Source organism: Cavia porcellus, unplaced genomic scaffold (genome assembly GCF_034190915.1).
Source record: "Cavia porcellus strain 051 isolate PalLab524CR breed Dunkin Hartley unplaced genomic scaffold, mCavPor4.1 scaffold_29, whole genome shotgun sequence".
In the NCBI taxonomy this organism is placed as follows: domain Eukaryota; kingdom Metazoa; phylum Chordata; class Mammalia; order Rodentia; family Caviidae; genus Cavia; species Cavia porcellus.
Window position 1 is genome coordinate 22365497 of NW_026947512.1, and position 18537 is coordinate 22384033.

Below are 18537 nucleotides of genomic sequence, written 5' to 3' on the forward strand. Positions count from 1 at the left end.
CTCTTCCTCCCCCTGTACCAGCGAGCAGGGAGCAGGGAGCACCACCCCTGGCAGGAGGAGTAAGGGCCAGGATGCCAAGCAGTCTCCATCACTGCTTACCTCCCTTCCGGGCCTGCCAGTGTCCCCCACAGAGCTTCACCGGGAGTCCAGGCCTCTTGCCCAAACTCGACATCCCTGGCATTAAAACCTCTGCCCTTGGTACTCAGAGCAGCCAAGGATCCCATCTCCTTTGGCAGCGCAGGGGCAGATGCAGCTCGAGAGCCCAGCCACCCAAGTTTACTCATCACTCACTGTCCTGTCCTTGTTGGAAGCTGCTCTGCTGTCGATACATACAAGGGCAGGGCAGATACAGAGCTGGAGCGTCACCCCAGGAAGCTGGTCCCTCTTTCTGCAAAGGTTCCCAAACCACCCACCTTCTCTTGGCTGCCAGGCGTGCTGGAGATCTTGTGCAGTCTGTTTACACAGGCCTGGGAGGCAGTGCCTGGGACCCTCCTGTCCTCTCCACTCAGCACTAATATTTACCCCCCTGGCTGACCTCGGACATGATGCCACAGTGGCAGAGCAGAGATAGACCCTGCAGGCGCCAGGCACTAGCTCTGACCTCTGTCCATGCCATCCCTCCACCCCTTCCCTGATGTTGGCCTGAAGGAGCTTGCTTTGTTTTTATTTTTGTTTAAGACAATCTCATTATGTAGCTCATGCTGGTTTTGAACTCATTGTGTAGCCCAGGCTGGCCTGGCTCCAACTCATGGTTCTCCTGCCTCAGCCTCTTTAGTGCTGGGATGTTAGGCAGCTGACACCATGCCTTGTTATCTTGGTTTTTAAAATTCTTTTTCTTTTTTTAAGTTTTTCATTGCTAGGTATTGAATAGCATTTAACCACCAAGCTATACCCCCAGCCCCAATTTTGCTTTTTTTTATTTTGTTTGGTTTTTCTGGCTATGAAACCCAAAGTCAAATTTTCTTTCTATTTTAAAATAAAACAACTTTTGTGTTTTCTAATCATAAAAGCAATTCAGACAGTATATATCTGAAAAGAAAGGGTTAAATTGTTACCTCGAATTGTACCCCAAAGTAGAAGCCAGGTGAATAGCAGGTCTAAACTGAGTCCTCCCTAGAGACAGCTAGAACTTGCTTGGAACCTGGAAAAGAGGAGGGAACGGCTTTTGAGGCAGGAGGAACAGCCCTGCAGAGGCAGAGGCAAGCTGCCTGGAGGCACAGGAGTCAGGCAGGGCCGAGGTGTGCAGGATGCAGGCCAGGGGGTGGACAGAGGCCATCAGTAGCCAGTGCAGGAGGGCCCATGAGTCTGCACTGTGTCTGAAAGGTTCTCAGAGCCACTGGAAGGCTGTGGGCCAAGACGCTGAGTGCTCCAGAAAGGCCCCTGAGGCTGCAGGGTGGGGATGGCGCTGACAGGGCGGCCAGGGTTGGGGACGGGGTTGTGGTCTTAATGTCATGAGTGGTTACAGAGGCCTGGACCAAGGTCACATCAGCAGAATGAGAAGGGACATTAAGGCTGTCACAGCATCTGTATGTTGGAGGGGAGACAGCATGACAGCTTGTAGAAATGGGCTGATTTCCCAGGCTCCTCCCACTCCATTGGACAAGCAGTTGGGGCCATAAAGTAGGTCTGCCTGGTCTCCCATGGCTCCCTGCTCTCCTGTTCATAGCGGGGCGTCAGGCTGGAGCTTGGTGTGCTGAAGAGGGGCACTCGCCCAGATGGGAACTGCATGAATAGGCAAGGGAGGGAAGAGATGAGGTGCTGTGGGGCACACAAACCAAGATGTTCTCTGGACAGTTGGATACAAGGCCCAGACCTGAGTCTGCGATGGTAGGCGGCCCAGGACACAGCTCTGAGAGGCGTCAGAAGGTAGAGTGCAGCTGACTTGGGGACACAGAGAGGTTCCCTGGGGAGTGTATCAAGGGGACTTAAAAGAGACCTCAAAAACACCCCAACATTGGTGTCCAGCAGAGGGAAAGTTTCCTTGAAGGAAAATGTCAGAGAGCGGGAGAGCCCCAGAGGGAAGGATGGAACGAGGAAGGGATGCATCTAGGAATGGAGGACCCCAAACAGTTGAGTGAGATACAAAATTGAAAATCTGCAAGAGTCAGCAGCAAGCTGGATGGAATGAATTCCTGTGGGGTGCTGGGGTGAGGTGAGATTGCGTTGGATGCGGAACAGATAACAGAACTCTGGGGAACCCTGCATGTAAAAGAAGATGTGAGAGGGAGACCGCTCCTGGAAGGGCTGGGGATTTAGGCAGAGAGCTGCTGAGATGTGAGCTGCTGAAAGGGTGGGAGGAGGGAGAGAGGCTGGAGCTGGGCCTGTGAGCTGAGCCTGGAGCTCTGTGGGGAAAGCAGGGAGAGGCCGGAGCCTCCCGTAGGGCTGAGCCTGGGGCAGGAGGAGGAGAGGAGAGCAGAGAGGAGGGAGGGTACAGGAGCCACAGCAGGAAGTCGGAGAGCACCCACTGGCTGCTTCCTCTTTTTTCCTGGGGAGAAAGTCAAGGAGGCTCCTGAGAATGGAGGTGGAGTGCACAGAATTGCAAGGAGGAGGGAGATTCAAACCAATGCTGTACAGACCAGGGGAGAGAAGGGAAGCCAGTAAAGCTTTGCTGCAAGCTTACTGTATTTTTTAACACTGCATTATGGAAACCTCACACAGCCCTGTGAGGGAGCAGATAGGACAGGGAAACTCAGCTTTCCAGGATGGAAGCCTAGAACTCTGACATTCCAGCTTGAGCTGGTACTTGTATTAGTGCCATTCAGAAAGGTGCAGAGCGTTGAGGTCTGCAAAGGCTGTATGACACGGCACTTCGAAGTGGGTGGGTTGCTTTCCTCCTGATGGCCCAGCAGCCTGGGAGCGGGGGCAGCTCAGGTGTGAGCTGCAAGGTTAGGACTTTGGTGGGCTCTGATGACCAGGATCAAGTCATTGACCAGGTGGTGATGGACAGGCTGGACTGGATAGGCATGACACAGTCGAGGCAGGTGGTAGAGAGAAGCTAGACCTTGCATCTCCTTCCAGCAGTATCACTTAAGACATGCATCCGAAGGAGGTGCAAACAATGGCTTGGATGTCAGGACACTTCACAGCAGTATTATTCACAGTAGCCAAAATCAACCCAAGGGTCCATCAGTGCATGAATGGATCAACAGATATACTGTACCATACAATGGAATATTACTCCACCTTAAAAAGGGGAGGGAACTTTGAATTTAAATTTTTGAAATGTCTTCACTTCCCAGGCAGCGTCCTCCACTCAGCACCAGTTAAGTGTCACTCTTGCCTACGTGTCTTCCAGCAACAAGAGTGATGGATGAGAACTGAGGATTAGAGAGATTTAAACCTTGTCCGGAAAGATCGCATTAGAATAGTGGCCCAGAGAAAAGCCACTAAAGAAAGTCACTAATAGAGGACAGGGCTGGGGGTTAACTTCCTAGCCTTAAAGCTAACTTGACCTCTTCCCAGCTGCTCAGTCTTTTGGGATAAAGTGGTAGAGTTGGAGAATCAGATGGCTGCCTGCTCCTTGTTTACTGCATTCCTTTAAGGAACGCCAGGGGTAGGCAAGCTCTGGGGAGCTGGCCTGGCCTGCCTTGCTGCCTCTCACCGGCCCTCCCTGCCCCACAGCCAGACACCCTCAAGGTTACAGGCTTAGCAGCAGCTGTAGACCCCAAAGTGCTTCTCAGCGTGGACTCCAGGAAGCTTGACATGGGCATGGATGTGGCCTAAGGTTCCGGCTGGCATGGGGCCAGCCTGGTCTGGACCCAGCTCTGGGAGGGAAAAGGGCAGGAGTCTGGACAGCCACAAGCAGAGGCTACAAACTGGACAGAGGCATCTTTGCCCTGGGCCCTGTGTGAACCACTTTCCAGCTTGGCCTCCTCTGGAGTGAGTGTGAGTAGCTCAGCAATGTCCTGCAGGTGGCCCTGCTGATGACAGAGCCCCGAGTGGCTCGTCAGAGATGGGATGGAGTCACATGGACCTATTCCTCTAGTGGCCATGGCCCCTACACCAAATGTCCACGTGCCTTGGCATGGCTTTGCCTGTCCTGGCCTTGGTACATCTGTCTGGTAAGCAGCTCTCCCCACCAGTCCTTCCCATCAGGTCGCCATGCCCGTGGGGTTGGGGTGAGTGTGGTGGCTCTGGAGGTCAGTTAAGAACTCTGAACCAGGGGCTGGGGATTTAGCTCAGCGGCATAAGCACCTGCCTTGTAACCAGGCAGTTGTGAGTTCGATCCCTGGTACCGATAAAAACAAAAAAGACAAAAAAAAAAAAAAAAAAGGAACTCTGAACCAGGCTAAGAGCTGAGCTTTCAAATCTTTGGCCACATGGGACACTGTGTCTACTGGCATTTCATAGTTTTTATTTATTTTTCATTTATTTGTCCTCAGTTTCTCATTCAATAAACTCTTGATCCTCATCACTCCTAACTAGTATGTGGCTTCATTTGGTGGCCACCACCCACTTAACAACTCTTTCATTCACCCAACAACTCTCCGCATTGGCTACAAGCTAGGCCTTCTGCTGCGTGCCAGAGGCCCAGGGAACAGAAGCGTGAAGGGACCAAGATGAGGGAAGGAGGAAAGGGAGTTCTGGGGGGTTCTGGGGGCAAGGCTGGGGGTCAGGAGCAGCTGTCCAAAGCAGACCATGCTGTGCATTTGTGCTAATCCCAGACGGCAGGCTGAACACGGCGGTGGGATGGGGAGGAGCACGGAGGGCACAGGTGTGAAGTTGGAAGATGAGGCTTCGGAGCAGCAGGGTAGGAGTAAGGCCTGGGGAGGCCTCCTTGTCTACCTTGCTTTCTCAGAACCCCTTCATCAAACTCCATCTCCTCCTTCAGGATTCCGCCTGCCTGTGCGGAACCTGCCTGCCCTGCCTGCATCCCTTCTTGAGGGGCTTCCAGCCTCTGGGTTCCATGGGCCTTGCCACCTGGAAGGTCTTTCTGAGGCTAGTGACCCGCATGGCTGGGTCTCCCGCTTCCCTGCCGTGCTTCCTCCTCAGGCCCAGGCTGAGCCCCACGTCTCTGTAGTTGGCACCATCCATGGAAGCTGGGGGTTTCTTCTCCCATCTTATTTCCCCACATCCGTTTATCCCATCTTTGGCCCCAAGGTTAGGGACACAGGTCCTCTTTATTTAAAATATTAGTCTCCTGTAATCCCAGCACTCAGGAGGCTGAGCCGGGAGGGTTGGGTGTTCAACACCAGCCCGGACTACATAGAGAGTTCAAAGCCAGCCTGCACCACACAGAAGACCCTATCTCAAATGCAAAAGCAAACAGAAAAGTGTCACGGCCACACAGGAGTACAACTAACAGAGGGAGTGACAAACTAAGGCAACATGCAGTAGAGATCTGGCCACAGCCCGACTTGATGGGGTGAAAAGCAGAGGCCCCATCTTAGCTGCATTCAGTTAGTTAGGTCTTAGTTCATTCTCTTGAGCTGCCTTGTCCTTCACGCTCTCCTCCAAGCCCGGCCACGCAATCTGCAGGAACACTGCATGTCCCTCCCAAAGTCTCTGGGGAGTGACATTCAGCTCACCACAGCTTCTCTGCAGAGATTTGTGACCTGGATAAGTGTCCCTGTGTCCTCAGATGAGCCCACTGCCTGCCACCAAGTTGCCACTCAGTAAGCAGGTATACGAGCCTGAACAGTCAGGCCAAGCTGCAGACAGAGCTGCCCTGAAGGGGTTTCTTGGCAGATGCACGGCCTGTGTGACCTAGTGCATGGCAGTGACAGTGGAGAGCACAACACAAAACGCAGGACTAATGTGCTAGGACCCAACAGATGTGCACTCCAACTCCCTTCCCCGATGACTATGATGTAATCCCTTTGAGAAGGGATGAGCTGTGGCTCAGAGAGAGAGAGAGAGAGAGAGAGAGAGAGAGAGAGAGAGAGAGGATGACTTCATCTTCAAGATGGGAATCATCACCGCCAGATTCTACACATTGTAATTGCCTCTGAGTGCACTGACCGGTGAGTAGCTTGGTTCTTAGGCACTATGGCAGTGTTGTGGTTGTTAGGACCACGATAGAGAGGTCCAGAGATCGGGTAGGACACAGTGAGAAGGGAAGACCCTTGAGACTTAACTGGAGAGTCATTGAATGGGAGCCATCAGCCACCTGGGGAAAGCTCCTCATGGCAGCTGCTATATTCTTCTTTCTTCTTTTATCTTTTTCTTTTCTGTCGCCCTCCACCCAGCCCAGTACTGGGGATGAGCCCAAGGCCTTCACTCTGAGCAACATCCCCAGCCCTTTTTAACATTTTTATTTTGAGATAGGGCCTTGTTAATTCACAAAGTTGTTCAGGCTGGGCTTGAACTTTTGATCCCCCTGCTTCAGCCTCTCAGAGTGCTGAGATTACAGGCTGTGCCACGCACTGGCCCCTAGCTACTTTTGGTTGAAACCAGAACCTTAGTATACACTGCCCACTTGAGAGGGGCAGTGTTAAGTAGTAAACCACATGGGTGACATGAAAAGCACTTGGCATGGGGTGCTACACCTTGTAAACACTAAATGGCTGTGCATATTGTATTAACATTCTTGGCTGAGCCTAGTGGCACCTGCCTGTAATCCCAACATTCAGGAGGCAGAGGCAGGAGAATGGCTGTGAGTTCACTACAGCCTAGGCTATGTAGTGAGTTCAAGACCAGCCTGAACTGCATAGCAAGATCCTGTCTCAAAAAAAATCCTTATTTTAGTGTGCGGTGGCTGGGGACAAACAGCTGTCTCTGGATGAGGTACTCAGGTGAAAGTGGCTTCACACGTGGCCCAGTCACATGAGACAGTACAGGACAGTAAGATACCCTCATATCCACTGGTCCCATGTCTGCAGATTCAAAGCTGTCATGAGCAGAACATATTTGGGGAAAAATAGCAAATAGCAATACAGCAATAAAAAAAAAAAACCCAAATTTGAAAATACAGTGTGACAACTAGTTCCATGGCATTTGCGTTGTATTAGGTGAGTGTCCTACAGCTGATCTAAAGGGTGCAAGATGATGTGCGTCGTTTCTGTGCAAATACTGTGCCGTAGGGATTCAGGAGTCCACCGCAGGGGGAGCCCAGAGCCAGGCCCTGTGGAGACTGAGGGACACATGTGGAGGTAGAAAGTCCAGACTCTAGAGGGAGAGAGCTGCAGCTTGAGTTCTCATTTCAGTCATGTGACAGCCGTGTGATCTTGGGCTTAACTTCCTTCCTTTCTAAAGTTGTGACAGAGATTCCCGCTCCTTGGTCTTGGTGGAGCCACGTGAGAACCACAGGCCTCGGTGCCCATGTGGGACACATACACGGCCACAGGTCAGCGAGCAGGCACAATGGTAAGGGGCCAGGATGCTGCTGGAAGTCCTGGGGCTGAGGATTTGAGGAAAGGGTCAAAACTGAGTCCTGGAGCTTGACTCCCCAGGGATGCTGGCAGCCAGAAGAGAGGGACCGTGCGCTTAGAAACAGGGCTAAAAGCTGCAACGAGACCTCTTCCTGCTGAGGGCTTCCCCGTGGAGGGGAGGCTTGAGTTATCCCCAGACCTCAGGCCTGACCAGGCACAGACATTCTGCCCAGAGCAGACTCCTTTGCTCCAGTGGGCTGCCTGCAGGGGGCTGGGAGGCCAGAGGGAGGCTTGTGGGTGGGGCTAGAACCTCAGGGGGCATCTGAGAGGGGCGGGGCACAGCTTTTCTTAGCTTGTGACTACATGGGCGCAAGCTTCCTAGTTCCAGGCTCAGCAGGCATACACATTCCCCTGGGGCTGCCTCCGTGACCCCTCTGTGTAAGCTCTGAGCACATGGGACACTGCATTGTTAGGACAGTGGTAGCAAACCTAAGGCACCCCAGCCAAGTCACACTAGCTGCTGAGCATCGGATAACAGTTGTTTATTCTAAACTCAAACCTCAGTACTCAGGTTTAATTGCAGTGTTGACACTTTGCCATAAATAAGTGAGTTTGGGTACTTGATCTTTAAAAGTTTCACCATCATTGTTTTAGAGGATGAGAGGGACCAGCTTCGAACAGAATACCAACCTTGATTTAGTGTTTATTTGTTTCAGTTTGGTTTGGTTTGTTTGTGTTTGTGGTGAAGCCCAGGGCCTTTACACTGGGGTACTCAAACATCTCCAGCCCTTTTTATTTTGAGACAAGGTCTTGTGAATCATTAAGTTGCCCAGGCTGAACCCAAAGTTGCAATCCTCCTGCCTCAGACTCCAAGAGTGCTGGGGTATGTGCCACCTAACTGGCTTACAAAACACACTTTCAAGTTATAAATGTATTAGTGTCTGTGGAGCTCTAAGAGTGGTGCCAGAGGCAGTTTGTCACTCCTATAGTTCAAGATCTGTGGCTTAGTCCTGTTTATCCAGTGTGGATGAGCTCTCCAGGTGTTTACTCGTGAAACTCCAGGTTACAAGCAGGGCTGGCTGAGGCTTCTGCCGTTCTCTGGGATCACAGGGCCATACTTGAGGCCACAAAGGCTCCCCATGGATGTGACGCCTCTCCACTCTGACAGTCTCTGTGTGGGTGTCCTGCAGCTGGCACACCTGGCCATCATCACCAGCAGGCTTCCATGAGCACTGAAGGGTGCACGTCCCCTGCTGCAGCATACACTCCTGCTTGGCCAGGGCTGGGAGCTCCAGGGGTGCCGTGAGGCAGTACCCTCAGAAAGCGCCGAGAGCAGGGAGCTCTGTGGTGCTCACATCACAGAATAAAGCCGCCAACCCCCAGTGAGGAATTCTACTCTGAGCCCCTCCCCCACTGTTTTTGTGGGATTTGTTGTATTCTAGTTATGGACAGGAGCTGAGTGTAGGAGGGTCTTGGAGTACAAGCCCTTGAATGTTCCAAAAGTCAATGATGGAGAGGTTAACCACAGGGAGATGAGGTTATAGTCTCACTCCACCGTCATTTCCTCTTTCCTTCCCTCTTCTCCAGCCCCTTCTTAGGGCCTCAGAGGGTTGAATGGCAGTTTCCCAGGGTTTCAATCCCTTCTGCAAGGATGTTAATATTTCCCTGAAGTGAGGGGCTTTGAAATAGGGAGCTGGTAGGGGATGATCTGAAGGGTAAAGCCTGGGGAATCCAAAAGAGAGGATTGCTGGGGGCACCAAGGCTTCGTCCCCAAACCACTGCCAACCAGGTAAGGAACTGCTGTCTGGGAGTGACTGAGAAACTGGCTGATGGCCTTCCCGGGAGGCCATAGTGTCTCTGTGGCCAGGCTGTGAGCCAAGCAGGAACAAGCACATGCTGCTGCATACACTTTTGTCACTGGTCCCTCGTCTGCTATGCCCCTAAGTGGTGAGGACAAGACTATCTTGTGCAGCCCTGTGTCTGCCCTCACGGATGAAACTCTGAGAAGATGACCGTGCAAGCTTTGAGCAGGACCCAGGGTGGACTGGTTCTGGAGCACAGGCACCTCTTTGTACCCCCAGCCCCACACAAGGGCTCCTGACCTGTGCTTTGGTGGGGATGACATGTGCCCTGTGCCCCTGCCTCTGTTTCCCTCGGTGTGAAGTAGAGCCAGAATCTGCACACGGGCCAGTGTCAGCAGAGCCAATGGGCTCCCTTGCCACCCATCCCCCCAACTCTTCTGAAGGGGACCTGCAGTTTTAGGGGAGATGCCAATTGTTAAGAGATCTGCAGCGCTGTCTCATGAGCTGGCCAAGCCTCAGGAGATGGCACTGCCCCATAAGCCACCAAGGGACACAGGACACTGTGGCTCCCCTAGGGCTGCCAGCACTAGGAAAGCTGATGTCCCCAAATGCTGGTGGAGCTTCTTGAGACTGCTTCTCAGGACAGTCTAGACTCTTTCTCCTTGGGAAATGCTAAAAGTGTTCCACAGGAGACCAGAGGGGATAAACCCTTTTTCTCACACCAGCCGTGGGCCTGGCTGTCTGCCCTGCCCTTCCTCGTGTAGAGAGACAACACTGGCAGCTGTTGTGCCTGAGATCAGAGGTCACCAGTGGCAGGCGGGTGTGGGGTTAGGGCCATGAGAAAGGCAGGGGAATGAGACCCTGGCCCCAGCGATATGGCGTGGGATCAGAAAGTGAGGCGGTAGGGGACCGTACACTGGGAGACCCAGCAAGTGCCACGCCTTTCCCTGCTTTTCCTGGTAATTATGACCCTACAGGAGAAACAAGAAGCGGGCCAGGGCTGCATCTTCTAATGAACTCTGGATCCACACGCTGAGGCGATCAGTGGCTCGTGGATCTCCAAGCTCACCAGGCCCTGGTGTGGGGAGGAGAGGGCACAGCAAGCGTGGTGCGGAACCATGTGAACTCATGTCACTGCTGACTTACTTTGGCCAAAGAAGGAACAGACGCGCCTGAGTTCATGGCAGTGCTGTCACTGGTGCAGGGTGTGATTCTCCCAGCCACCCCTGCCTTCCTTGGCTTTGCACCTCCCAGGACACAGCTGGGAGGGGCCCTCTGTAAGCCAAGCAGTCCCACTCCTCCCTACGCCCTGTGAGCTGTGCTCCCCTGGGTCCATGTCCACCTCCCTCACCTCTAGCTAGGGTCACAGGAAGGAAAGGGATAACTGACAGGGAGTGGCTGCTGAGTCCGTGGGCAGAGGCGTAGGCCCCGTCCTCAGCAAGCTGCCTTTATTAAGGGATGTCCTCTGTCATAGAATGAGATGGAGGAAGTGGCAGCCAAAAGCCCCTGCTGGGGAGAAGACGCTGTGTTCTGCCCGCTGGGCTGCAGGTGCTTATAACTTGGACTGTCATTCTGCTGACTGACCCAGAACACCACACATGGCCACAGCCCCAGAAGACAGGGCAGGGAGCTGTCCTTGCCTCTGAGTCCAACGCTAGGTCCTTCTGTGTATCACAGGCCACTTGGGGCTTCTTGAGGTCAGTCTTGCTTCTCTGCAGAACTCCTGGACCACTCTGGAGGCTTCCCCTGACCATGGGGGGAAAAGTATTTCTACTTAGGTCCCTCATCTGGGGGCCTAGGGACCTGCATTCTATGGAAATCCTCTACTTAGACTAAACCCCTTTTGCTGTGACAGAAGGTCAATACTTAGCACAGAAACATGGGCAAAAATAACCTCCAGAGGTCACGGGGATGCACCACTGGTTCTAGAAACAAAAAGCAGTTGGCCTGGACACCCTCTTAGATCAGCATGAAGGCGGCAGTTCCACTGTGTGCCAAGGAGCCCTCTCTGTCCTGCTCTGCCGAGATCCCAAGCCAGAGGACTCCAGGCTCCTTCTCCTTTTAAGGCAACGTCTGAGCTCTCAGGCTGTGTGAGCTGCAGCAAGCCCCAGCCCCACTCATTCCTGGCTATTTGGAGGAAACTGATGATTAATCGGCCCTCTCCCCACCCCCACCCCCACCAGGCCTGCTTTTCATTACATTCTTTTTAAAGGGTTGGCACACCTCCTGGAGAACAGTTATTTGGCAGACACCCAATGACCAGGACCCCAGGGAAGGTCCCAAACAGAGTAGGGAGCAGTCCAGGATGAGGACAAAGGCCAGTGGTCAGGATGTGGGGTGTCAGTGGGCACAGAGAGAGTTAAAATGTAGGGAACAATTTCTGTTTGTTAGGAGAGGAGGGTTCTAAGGGAGGCTGGCTGGCCTGAGGGAAAGCTGGCACAACAGCATGGGTACCCGGGCACCTACAGATGCGGGCAGGCAGGGAGGGCAGACTCGTTCCCAGGGGAAGGTCAGGGATAGCTCCACCGACTTGGTGGCTGCTCGTGAACCTGCTGGGCACAGCTGGCTGTCATCCCTCTGGATCTCCACCTTCCCGCTAAGTGCTGTGGGCTCTGAGAAATCCTCATTGGGCATGTTTGGGGAAGGGAAGGACAGAAGAGAGTAGGGGTTTGCCCTGGGGATCTGAGCTCCACAGCCTGGGCTAGGCAAGTTCACTCAGAGCTCACCTCCAATCTCCACAGTGGACAGGATCCGTTGTAAAGCCTCTCTGCCTACGGTGGGACAGGGTGGCGAGGAGAGGGGATTGCCTGGCAAAGCTGTGCAGATCATCATAAAAATGTCCTAAAAGAGACACTTTTCTCATTTACAATCTATCTACATGCAGTAAAGTCATCATTGTCTCTGCTCTGCAGTGAATCGTGGGGCTGAATCCAGTTCCCTGAGTGGCAGAGTGAGTGGAGGGCGCCCCACCTCCACGTCCCCAGTGAGACCCCCGAGTGGGGCTGCACTTGGGGCTAGAGGTGGGCAGGGCCGGCCACTGGCTGCCCACTGTGATTCTAGCAGGACTCTAGGCCTTGACTGCTCTGCAGTGGGTGTGTTCAGCCTCCAGAACAAACTGTCCCCAGAGGGCCGAGCCTGCCCTCCAGCCCTCAGAAGGGTGGGAGTGAGGAGGAGCCCCGTGGGCCAGCATGCCGTGGGGCTCTGCTTTTCCTTCTTCTGTTCTTCCTTCCACACCACTGAGTGATCCCCACCAACCCAGGGAGCACTGTACTACACTCCTAGCCCTTTTATTACTTGATGTTTGAGACCGGGTCTCCCTAAGTTACCCAGGCTGTCCTTGAACTTGCACCCTCCTCTCTCAGTCCCGTGAGTAACTAGCCTTACGCGTGTGTTAGTGGGTCCGGCTGCAATGGCACTCTTTCTTGTTTTATTATTTATTTTGGAGACAAGGTCTCACCTTGTGCTGCAGCCTCCTAAGAACTGGGATTACAACTCCACTAGGCCCTCTTGAGAGACAGAAATCCTTCCAATATTCAGGCCATGGTGTCTTCTGTTAAACACCTCTAGGGGACGAGGACTAAACAGCATCCCTTGGGATCCTGGGTGCTCCGGGTCCTCCTTCCCAGTTGGATGGTTAAACCTAGTACCTCACTGTGGGCCAGCTGCTGCTTGCTGTGCCCCTGAGGTGGGGACAGAAGCAAGTTCTTTTAAAATAGCTCAGATTTAGCTGGGCATGGTGGCACACACCTGTAATCCAAGCACTTGGGAGGCTGAGGTAGGAGGATCGCTGTGAGTTGGAGGCCAAGTGGGCTACATAGTAAGTTCAAGGCCAGCCTGGAGACCTTGTCTCAAAAAACAAATGAAATAGCTCAGACTTGACATGACTCTGTGGAAGAAGAAATAGAGCCACACAGAGGTGCGGGCGGCCTGTGCTGTGAATGAGACTCAAGGGTCTGTGGCACTTGGCAGTCTTAGCCCCCCCCCTCCCAGGGCCATATTACGGTGTGCAGCCACAGATCTTCTCCCCAGATGTGACGAGCACCCCCAAGATCACACACCAGCGGATTCCAGGGTCACCACACAGGCAGAGGGTTTGTCCTTAGCAAAGCTTCTTACTAAAAAGTGAAAATGTGAGCTAGCAGTGTAGCTCAGTGACGAAACCCTTGCCTAGCATGCATGAAGCCCTGGGTTTGAGTTCCATCACCAGAAAGCAAAGGAAAAAAGAAAAGACAACACACTAAACTTTTTAAGAGAGACACATGTTTCATGCATTCATTCTACCTTCTTAATAATTAGCTCCTTATTGAAATGAGATGATGGTAGATCTAATTTATAAATAGCCTTAACTAATAAAATGTCAGCATCACCATCTTGATCCCCTCAATGTTTTTTTCTCTGCAATTGTATTGGCTTGCCAAATCCCAGTATGTGGGATCCCCCAGCACCCCCTGGCAGCAGGGCTAGGGCTAGGTTGAAGGGTGAGGCACTAGCCTTGAGCTCAGAATGCTCCCTGGGGGTCTCTCAATGAGTAAGACAACTGATATTTTAACATATATATATGTATATATATTTTTTTCCTTGTACTAAGGAGTGGACCTAGGGCCTTCACAGTGAGCTACATCTGCAGTCTTTTTATTCTGAGACAGGATTTTACTAAGCTGCTAAATTGTCCAGGCTGGCCTTGAACTTGTGATCCTCCTGCCTAGCCCTCCATGAGTGCTGGAATTACAGGCATGAGCCACCATTAAGTGTACATTTTTAAAATAAAAATTGAAAAAAAATTCATTTTGAAAAAATTCATAATTATTAAAACTTAACACTAGGTGGCAGTGCACACCTGTAGTCCCAGCATTCTGGGAGGCTGAAGCAGGACAGCAAATTCAAGGTTATGCTGAGCAATTTAGCTACTTACCTAGCAGGACCCTGTCTCAAAAAAATAAAACACAAAAATATGGGAATAGAGCCCAATGAAGAGGCCCTGCGCTCAATACTCCACTTCTCAGCTTCAGTGAGTCTCCAACATTCACGCTGGCCCTGTTGAAAGCAGCCCCGCTAAAATCACCCATGACAGGAAAGGACAAAAAGCGTGGGTCTGAGAGTGCTCTGGGAAGGGAGCTGGGCTTTGTGCACACCTCTGTGTCCTCTGTCCGCGTGGTCTGGCCAACCCGCGGCCCTGAGGCCCCATGTGAGCCCGGTGTCGGCGAGTTCTCTGCACTGGGAATCCTGTTCCCCTGCTGCTGTCCTCTCTCTCTGGCACCAGCTGTCCTCCAAGGCTCCAGGGCGGTTACATAAGTGCTCTCTGGCTTGTCTCATAGCCGGCCTCTCCTCCTGAAGCCAGCTCTTCATGTTTATTTTTCTTTTCTAAATTCTTAGGAGAGCAAGCAAGTGGAGACCCAGGCAGATGCCAAGAATGGAGAAGACAGGGGCAGAGATGCCAGTAAAAAAGCTCTGGGCCCCAGACAGGATTCAGACCTGGCCAAAGAGCCCAAGAGGGGCAACTTAAAGAAAACCTTCCCCAAAGACCGAGAGGAAGCCGACGGCAAACGCGGGGAGAAGCCCAAGGAGGAGAAGGTCATCAGGGGCATCGACAAGGGCCGGGTCAGGGCCGCAGTGGACAAGAAGGAGACGGGGAAGGATGTGAGAGGAGAGGAGAGGACAGCGGCCACCAGGAGAGAAGAGGAGAAGAAAGGCAGTGACAGGAACACAGGCTTGAGTAGGGACAAGGACAAGCAAAGAGAGGAAGTGGTCAAGAAAGAGGACGTGGAGAAGGTAAAAAGGGACGGCGGAAGCACAGATGTCACCAGGAGAGAGGAGGAGCGCCTGAAAAAGGCAGGCGGAGACACAGACAGGAAAAAGGAGGCTGAGGGGACGAAAAGAGGAACCGGGGACAAGGACACGAAAAAGCAGGAAGAAAAAGCAAAGAAGGAGGAAAAGGAAGTCGAGGAAGACAGCAAGACCAAGGCAGCAGAAAAGCAGTCCCCCGGGGCCACCGGCCAGGCCGCAGAGGGGCCGGCCAAGCCAGAGGAGGAGGCAGCGCCCAGCATTTTTGACGAACCCCTGGAGAAGGTAAAGAACAATGACCCGGAGATGACCGAGGTGAATGTCAACAACTCAGACTGTATCACGAATGAGATCCTGGTCCGGTTTACCGAGGCCCTGGAGTTCAACACGGTGGTCAAGGTGTTCGCCTTGGCCAACACACGGGCTGATGATCACGTGGCCTTCGCCATCGCCATCATGCTCAAGGCCAACAAGACCATCACCAGCCTCAACCTGGACTCCAACCACATCACGGGCAAGGGCATCCTGGCCATCTTCCGGGCCCTCCTCCAGAACAACACGCTGACTGAGCTGCGCTTCCACAACCAGCGGCACATCTGCGGGGGCAAGACCGAGATGGAGATCGCCAAGCTGCTCAAGGAGAACACCACGCTGCTCAAGCTGGGCTACCATTTTGAGCTGGCCGGGCCCCGGATGACAGTTACCAACTTGCTCAGCCGCAACATGGACAGGCAGCGACAGAAGCGGCTGCAGGAACAAAGGCAGGCCCAGGAAGCCAGCGGGGAGAAGAAGAAGGAGCTGCTGGAGGTGCCCAAGGCTGGGGCCTTGGCCAAGGGCTCCCCCAAATCTTCACCCCAGCCATCTCCAAAGTCCGCTTCAAAGAACTCGCCCAAGAAAGGGGGTGCTCCTGCTGCGCCGCCCCCTCCCCCTCCTCCACTGGCTCCTCCCCTTATCATGGAAAACCTGAAGAACTCTCTCTCACCAGCCACCCAGAGGAAGATGGGGGACAAAGTCCACCCTGCCCAGGAGAAGAACTCACGTGACCAGCTCCTGGCAGCCATCCGCTCCAGCAACCTCAAGCAGCTGAAGAAGGCAAGTGGTGTGGGCACAGCCACCAGGCCAAGGGGCCAGGGCTTTTGGGAGAGGCAGCTGCAAGGGCACGCATGCATGCGCGTGCACACACACACAGACACACACACACAGAGAGATGCTCATGCAGGTGCTCTCCCAGGACCCACCAGGTCATCTGAGCAGGCATGTCTCCTGCCTTAGAGGCCAGACTCCATGCTTCCTCCAAGGAATTTCCTCCGGTGTCTCACTCTGCACTTTGCCCTCCTCTGCCACAGTTAGCAGCTTCTCCCGATGGAGAGATGGAGAGATAGACTGTCTGTGGAGCACAACAGTGGGCTCTTCCTATAAGACCTCTTTGCCAGTCCTCCAAACAAAAATGATTGTGGTTTTACTTAACCACCTCTCGAGACCAGCTTGGTCCTGTAGGTCAGTCTAACCTCTATTGCCCTGGAGCATCTGCCTTTGGCTAACCAGTGCCATGGACCCGTGGGCTGTCCCCAGATACCCTACTTGTCACAGCCTGCCTCCCTGGAAGTCCCCCCTGCTGACAGAGTACATATTTATTTGCCTCTCTCACTGGATGCCCTATCCCCTCCATATCAGTTGTGACTAGACATCACAAGATAAAGAAAGCTTCCATTGTAATTCTGTTGGCCCTCAAGTAACAGCCGCTTTTACAGGACAGGTGTCAACCTCCAAGCATGCATCCCTTCCACACACACTGAGGTGTCTGGAGTACTGTTTTTCCAAGAGGGAGGGAGATAAGAGGAATTCTAGAGGCCTCCAGGCAACCCCTCCTGCTCTCACTGTCTCTGCTTTGCCCTGCAGGTGGAGGTGCCCAAGCTGCTTCAGTAGGACCAGGCTGCCAGGCTCTGGTGCCAACACCATGACCGCCCAGACTCACGTCCCAGGGCTGCACAGACCCCGCCCACCCTGCCCTGGCTGACCCGCAGTGGCTGTCCTATTCGGCCATGGGAGCGCGTGAGGCCTGGGCCACGCTCGAGGCAGGGCGCCTCATCTCTTCTCACTTTCCTTTTCTTGTCTCTGAGGCTCTCTAAGAATTGCTTTGATGCCTGGAGCTGAGGTTTCAGACAAGAAGAGTCCTCCTAGCACATCGTAGAGAAGATGGCACTGCGTGGGGCCCATGGAGCTGGCACACTGTAAAAGGCCTGTGATCCAGGAAAGATGTCTTCCAGGGACCATGTATCCAGCCCAGCCCCACTGCCCTCTGGGGCCAGGATTCAGGTCTCTGAGGAGCCCTTGGGGCAGAGCTGCTGGGCCAGTGGCACTCTGTGGGCAATGGTAGAGAGATCGAAGCCATGGGGGCCCATCAGGGGGCGGATGGCCTGGGCACACAGTGTGTGCTGGAGAGTGGGCTCCAGATGGGAGGAGATGGACAGACAGCAGCTGGACCCGAAGGTTTGATGCCAAAGCAGACATTTTCCTCACACCCACCTGCTGTTGTATAAATAGCTGTGTATCTGTTTTTCCATAAGATTTTGATAATATATACAACTTTAGCTGCCTTGAACTGTGCCTCTCCTGTCATGAACTAAGGATGCCGATGCTCACCTTGGGCTCCTTGGAAGGCTCCAGAAGTTCACATTCCCTCCCGCACCATTTCAGTTGACCAGACAATCAGTCTACCTCTGCAGAAAGGCAGTGTGGGGAAAGCCTGGGCCCTGAGCAAAGGGGCCCCTGACCTGGCTGTCTGTGTCTGCTTTTGAACCAGTCTTGCTGCCTAGAGCCAGTGTTCCACACTGCGTGCAGAGAAAACTGGGCAGAGTACAGCACAGGGCCTGGGATGGCTATATTAGGCCTGTTCAGGGGAGGCTGATTCCATGACTCTCCCTGTGGGCTCAGGGCCAGCTCCCCACAGGCCAGGGAAGGCAGCTGGTGAAGTGGGGGTGAACATGTGGAGAGCAGAACCCACTCGTGTGCCCTTAGATCTGGAGGCGCTGCCCTCCTGACCTGTCATTCTAGCACTCTGGAAGGCTGAAGCAGGAGGATCACAAGTTTGATCCCAGGGTGGGCAACTTAGTGCTTTAAAGAGACCCTTCACATCTCAAAATAACAAATAAAAAAAGGACTGGGGATGTATCCCCACAGTAGGGTGTCCGTGGGATCAATCCCCAGTACCAAAGGGACCAAAATGGAAAGAGAGAGAAAAAAAAAAAAACTCCAGAACTTCCAGGCTAGGGACACAGCTCAGTGATAAAACACACGCTTAGGTCATGAGAGATCCTGACTTTAATCCCTAGTACCATAACACAACAAAAATGTCTGTCATTTTTACTGGCTTGAATGTGCTGGCACTTACTGGCACCTTGAATCTACCACCTCGGGTCTGGGTCGCTTTTAGTTTTTCTGCCTCAATAGCAAAGAACACAGGAGTTTGGGGCGGGTGGCAGGGCCCTATAAGCAAGCCAGTCAGCTGTGCTGGGCATGCCCGGAGTCTGGGGCAGGCAGGTGCTGAGGAAAGGCACATACCCTAGGGCGCATCTGGCCCCCCTTCCCCCTCGCTTGAGCAGTCGCCTTGAGCAGTGGCTGAGCGACCCACAGGAGAGGGGCGA

General features: G+C 53.3%; 1 protein-coding gene across 1 annotated transcript in view; it reads left to right on the forward strand.

Annotated features, from left to right (window-relative positions):
* The window catches only part of Lmod1 (leiomodin 1), a 45399-nt gene extending 27904 nt beyond the window's left edge, over positions 1-17495 (forward strand). The window contains exons 2-3 of the mRNA XM_003474838.4: positions 14486-15985; positions 16793-17495. Of these exons, the coding sequence (XP_003474886.1) occupies positions 14486-15985; positions 16793-16819 (1527 nt within the window). The 3' untranslated portion in view covers positions 16820-17495. The remainder of the gene's footprint in view (positions 1-14485; positions 15986-16792) is intronic.
* The last annotated feature ends 1042 nt before the right edge of the window (positions 17496-18537 follow it).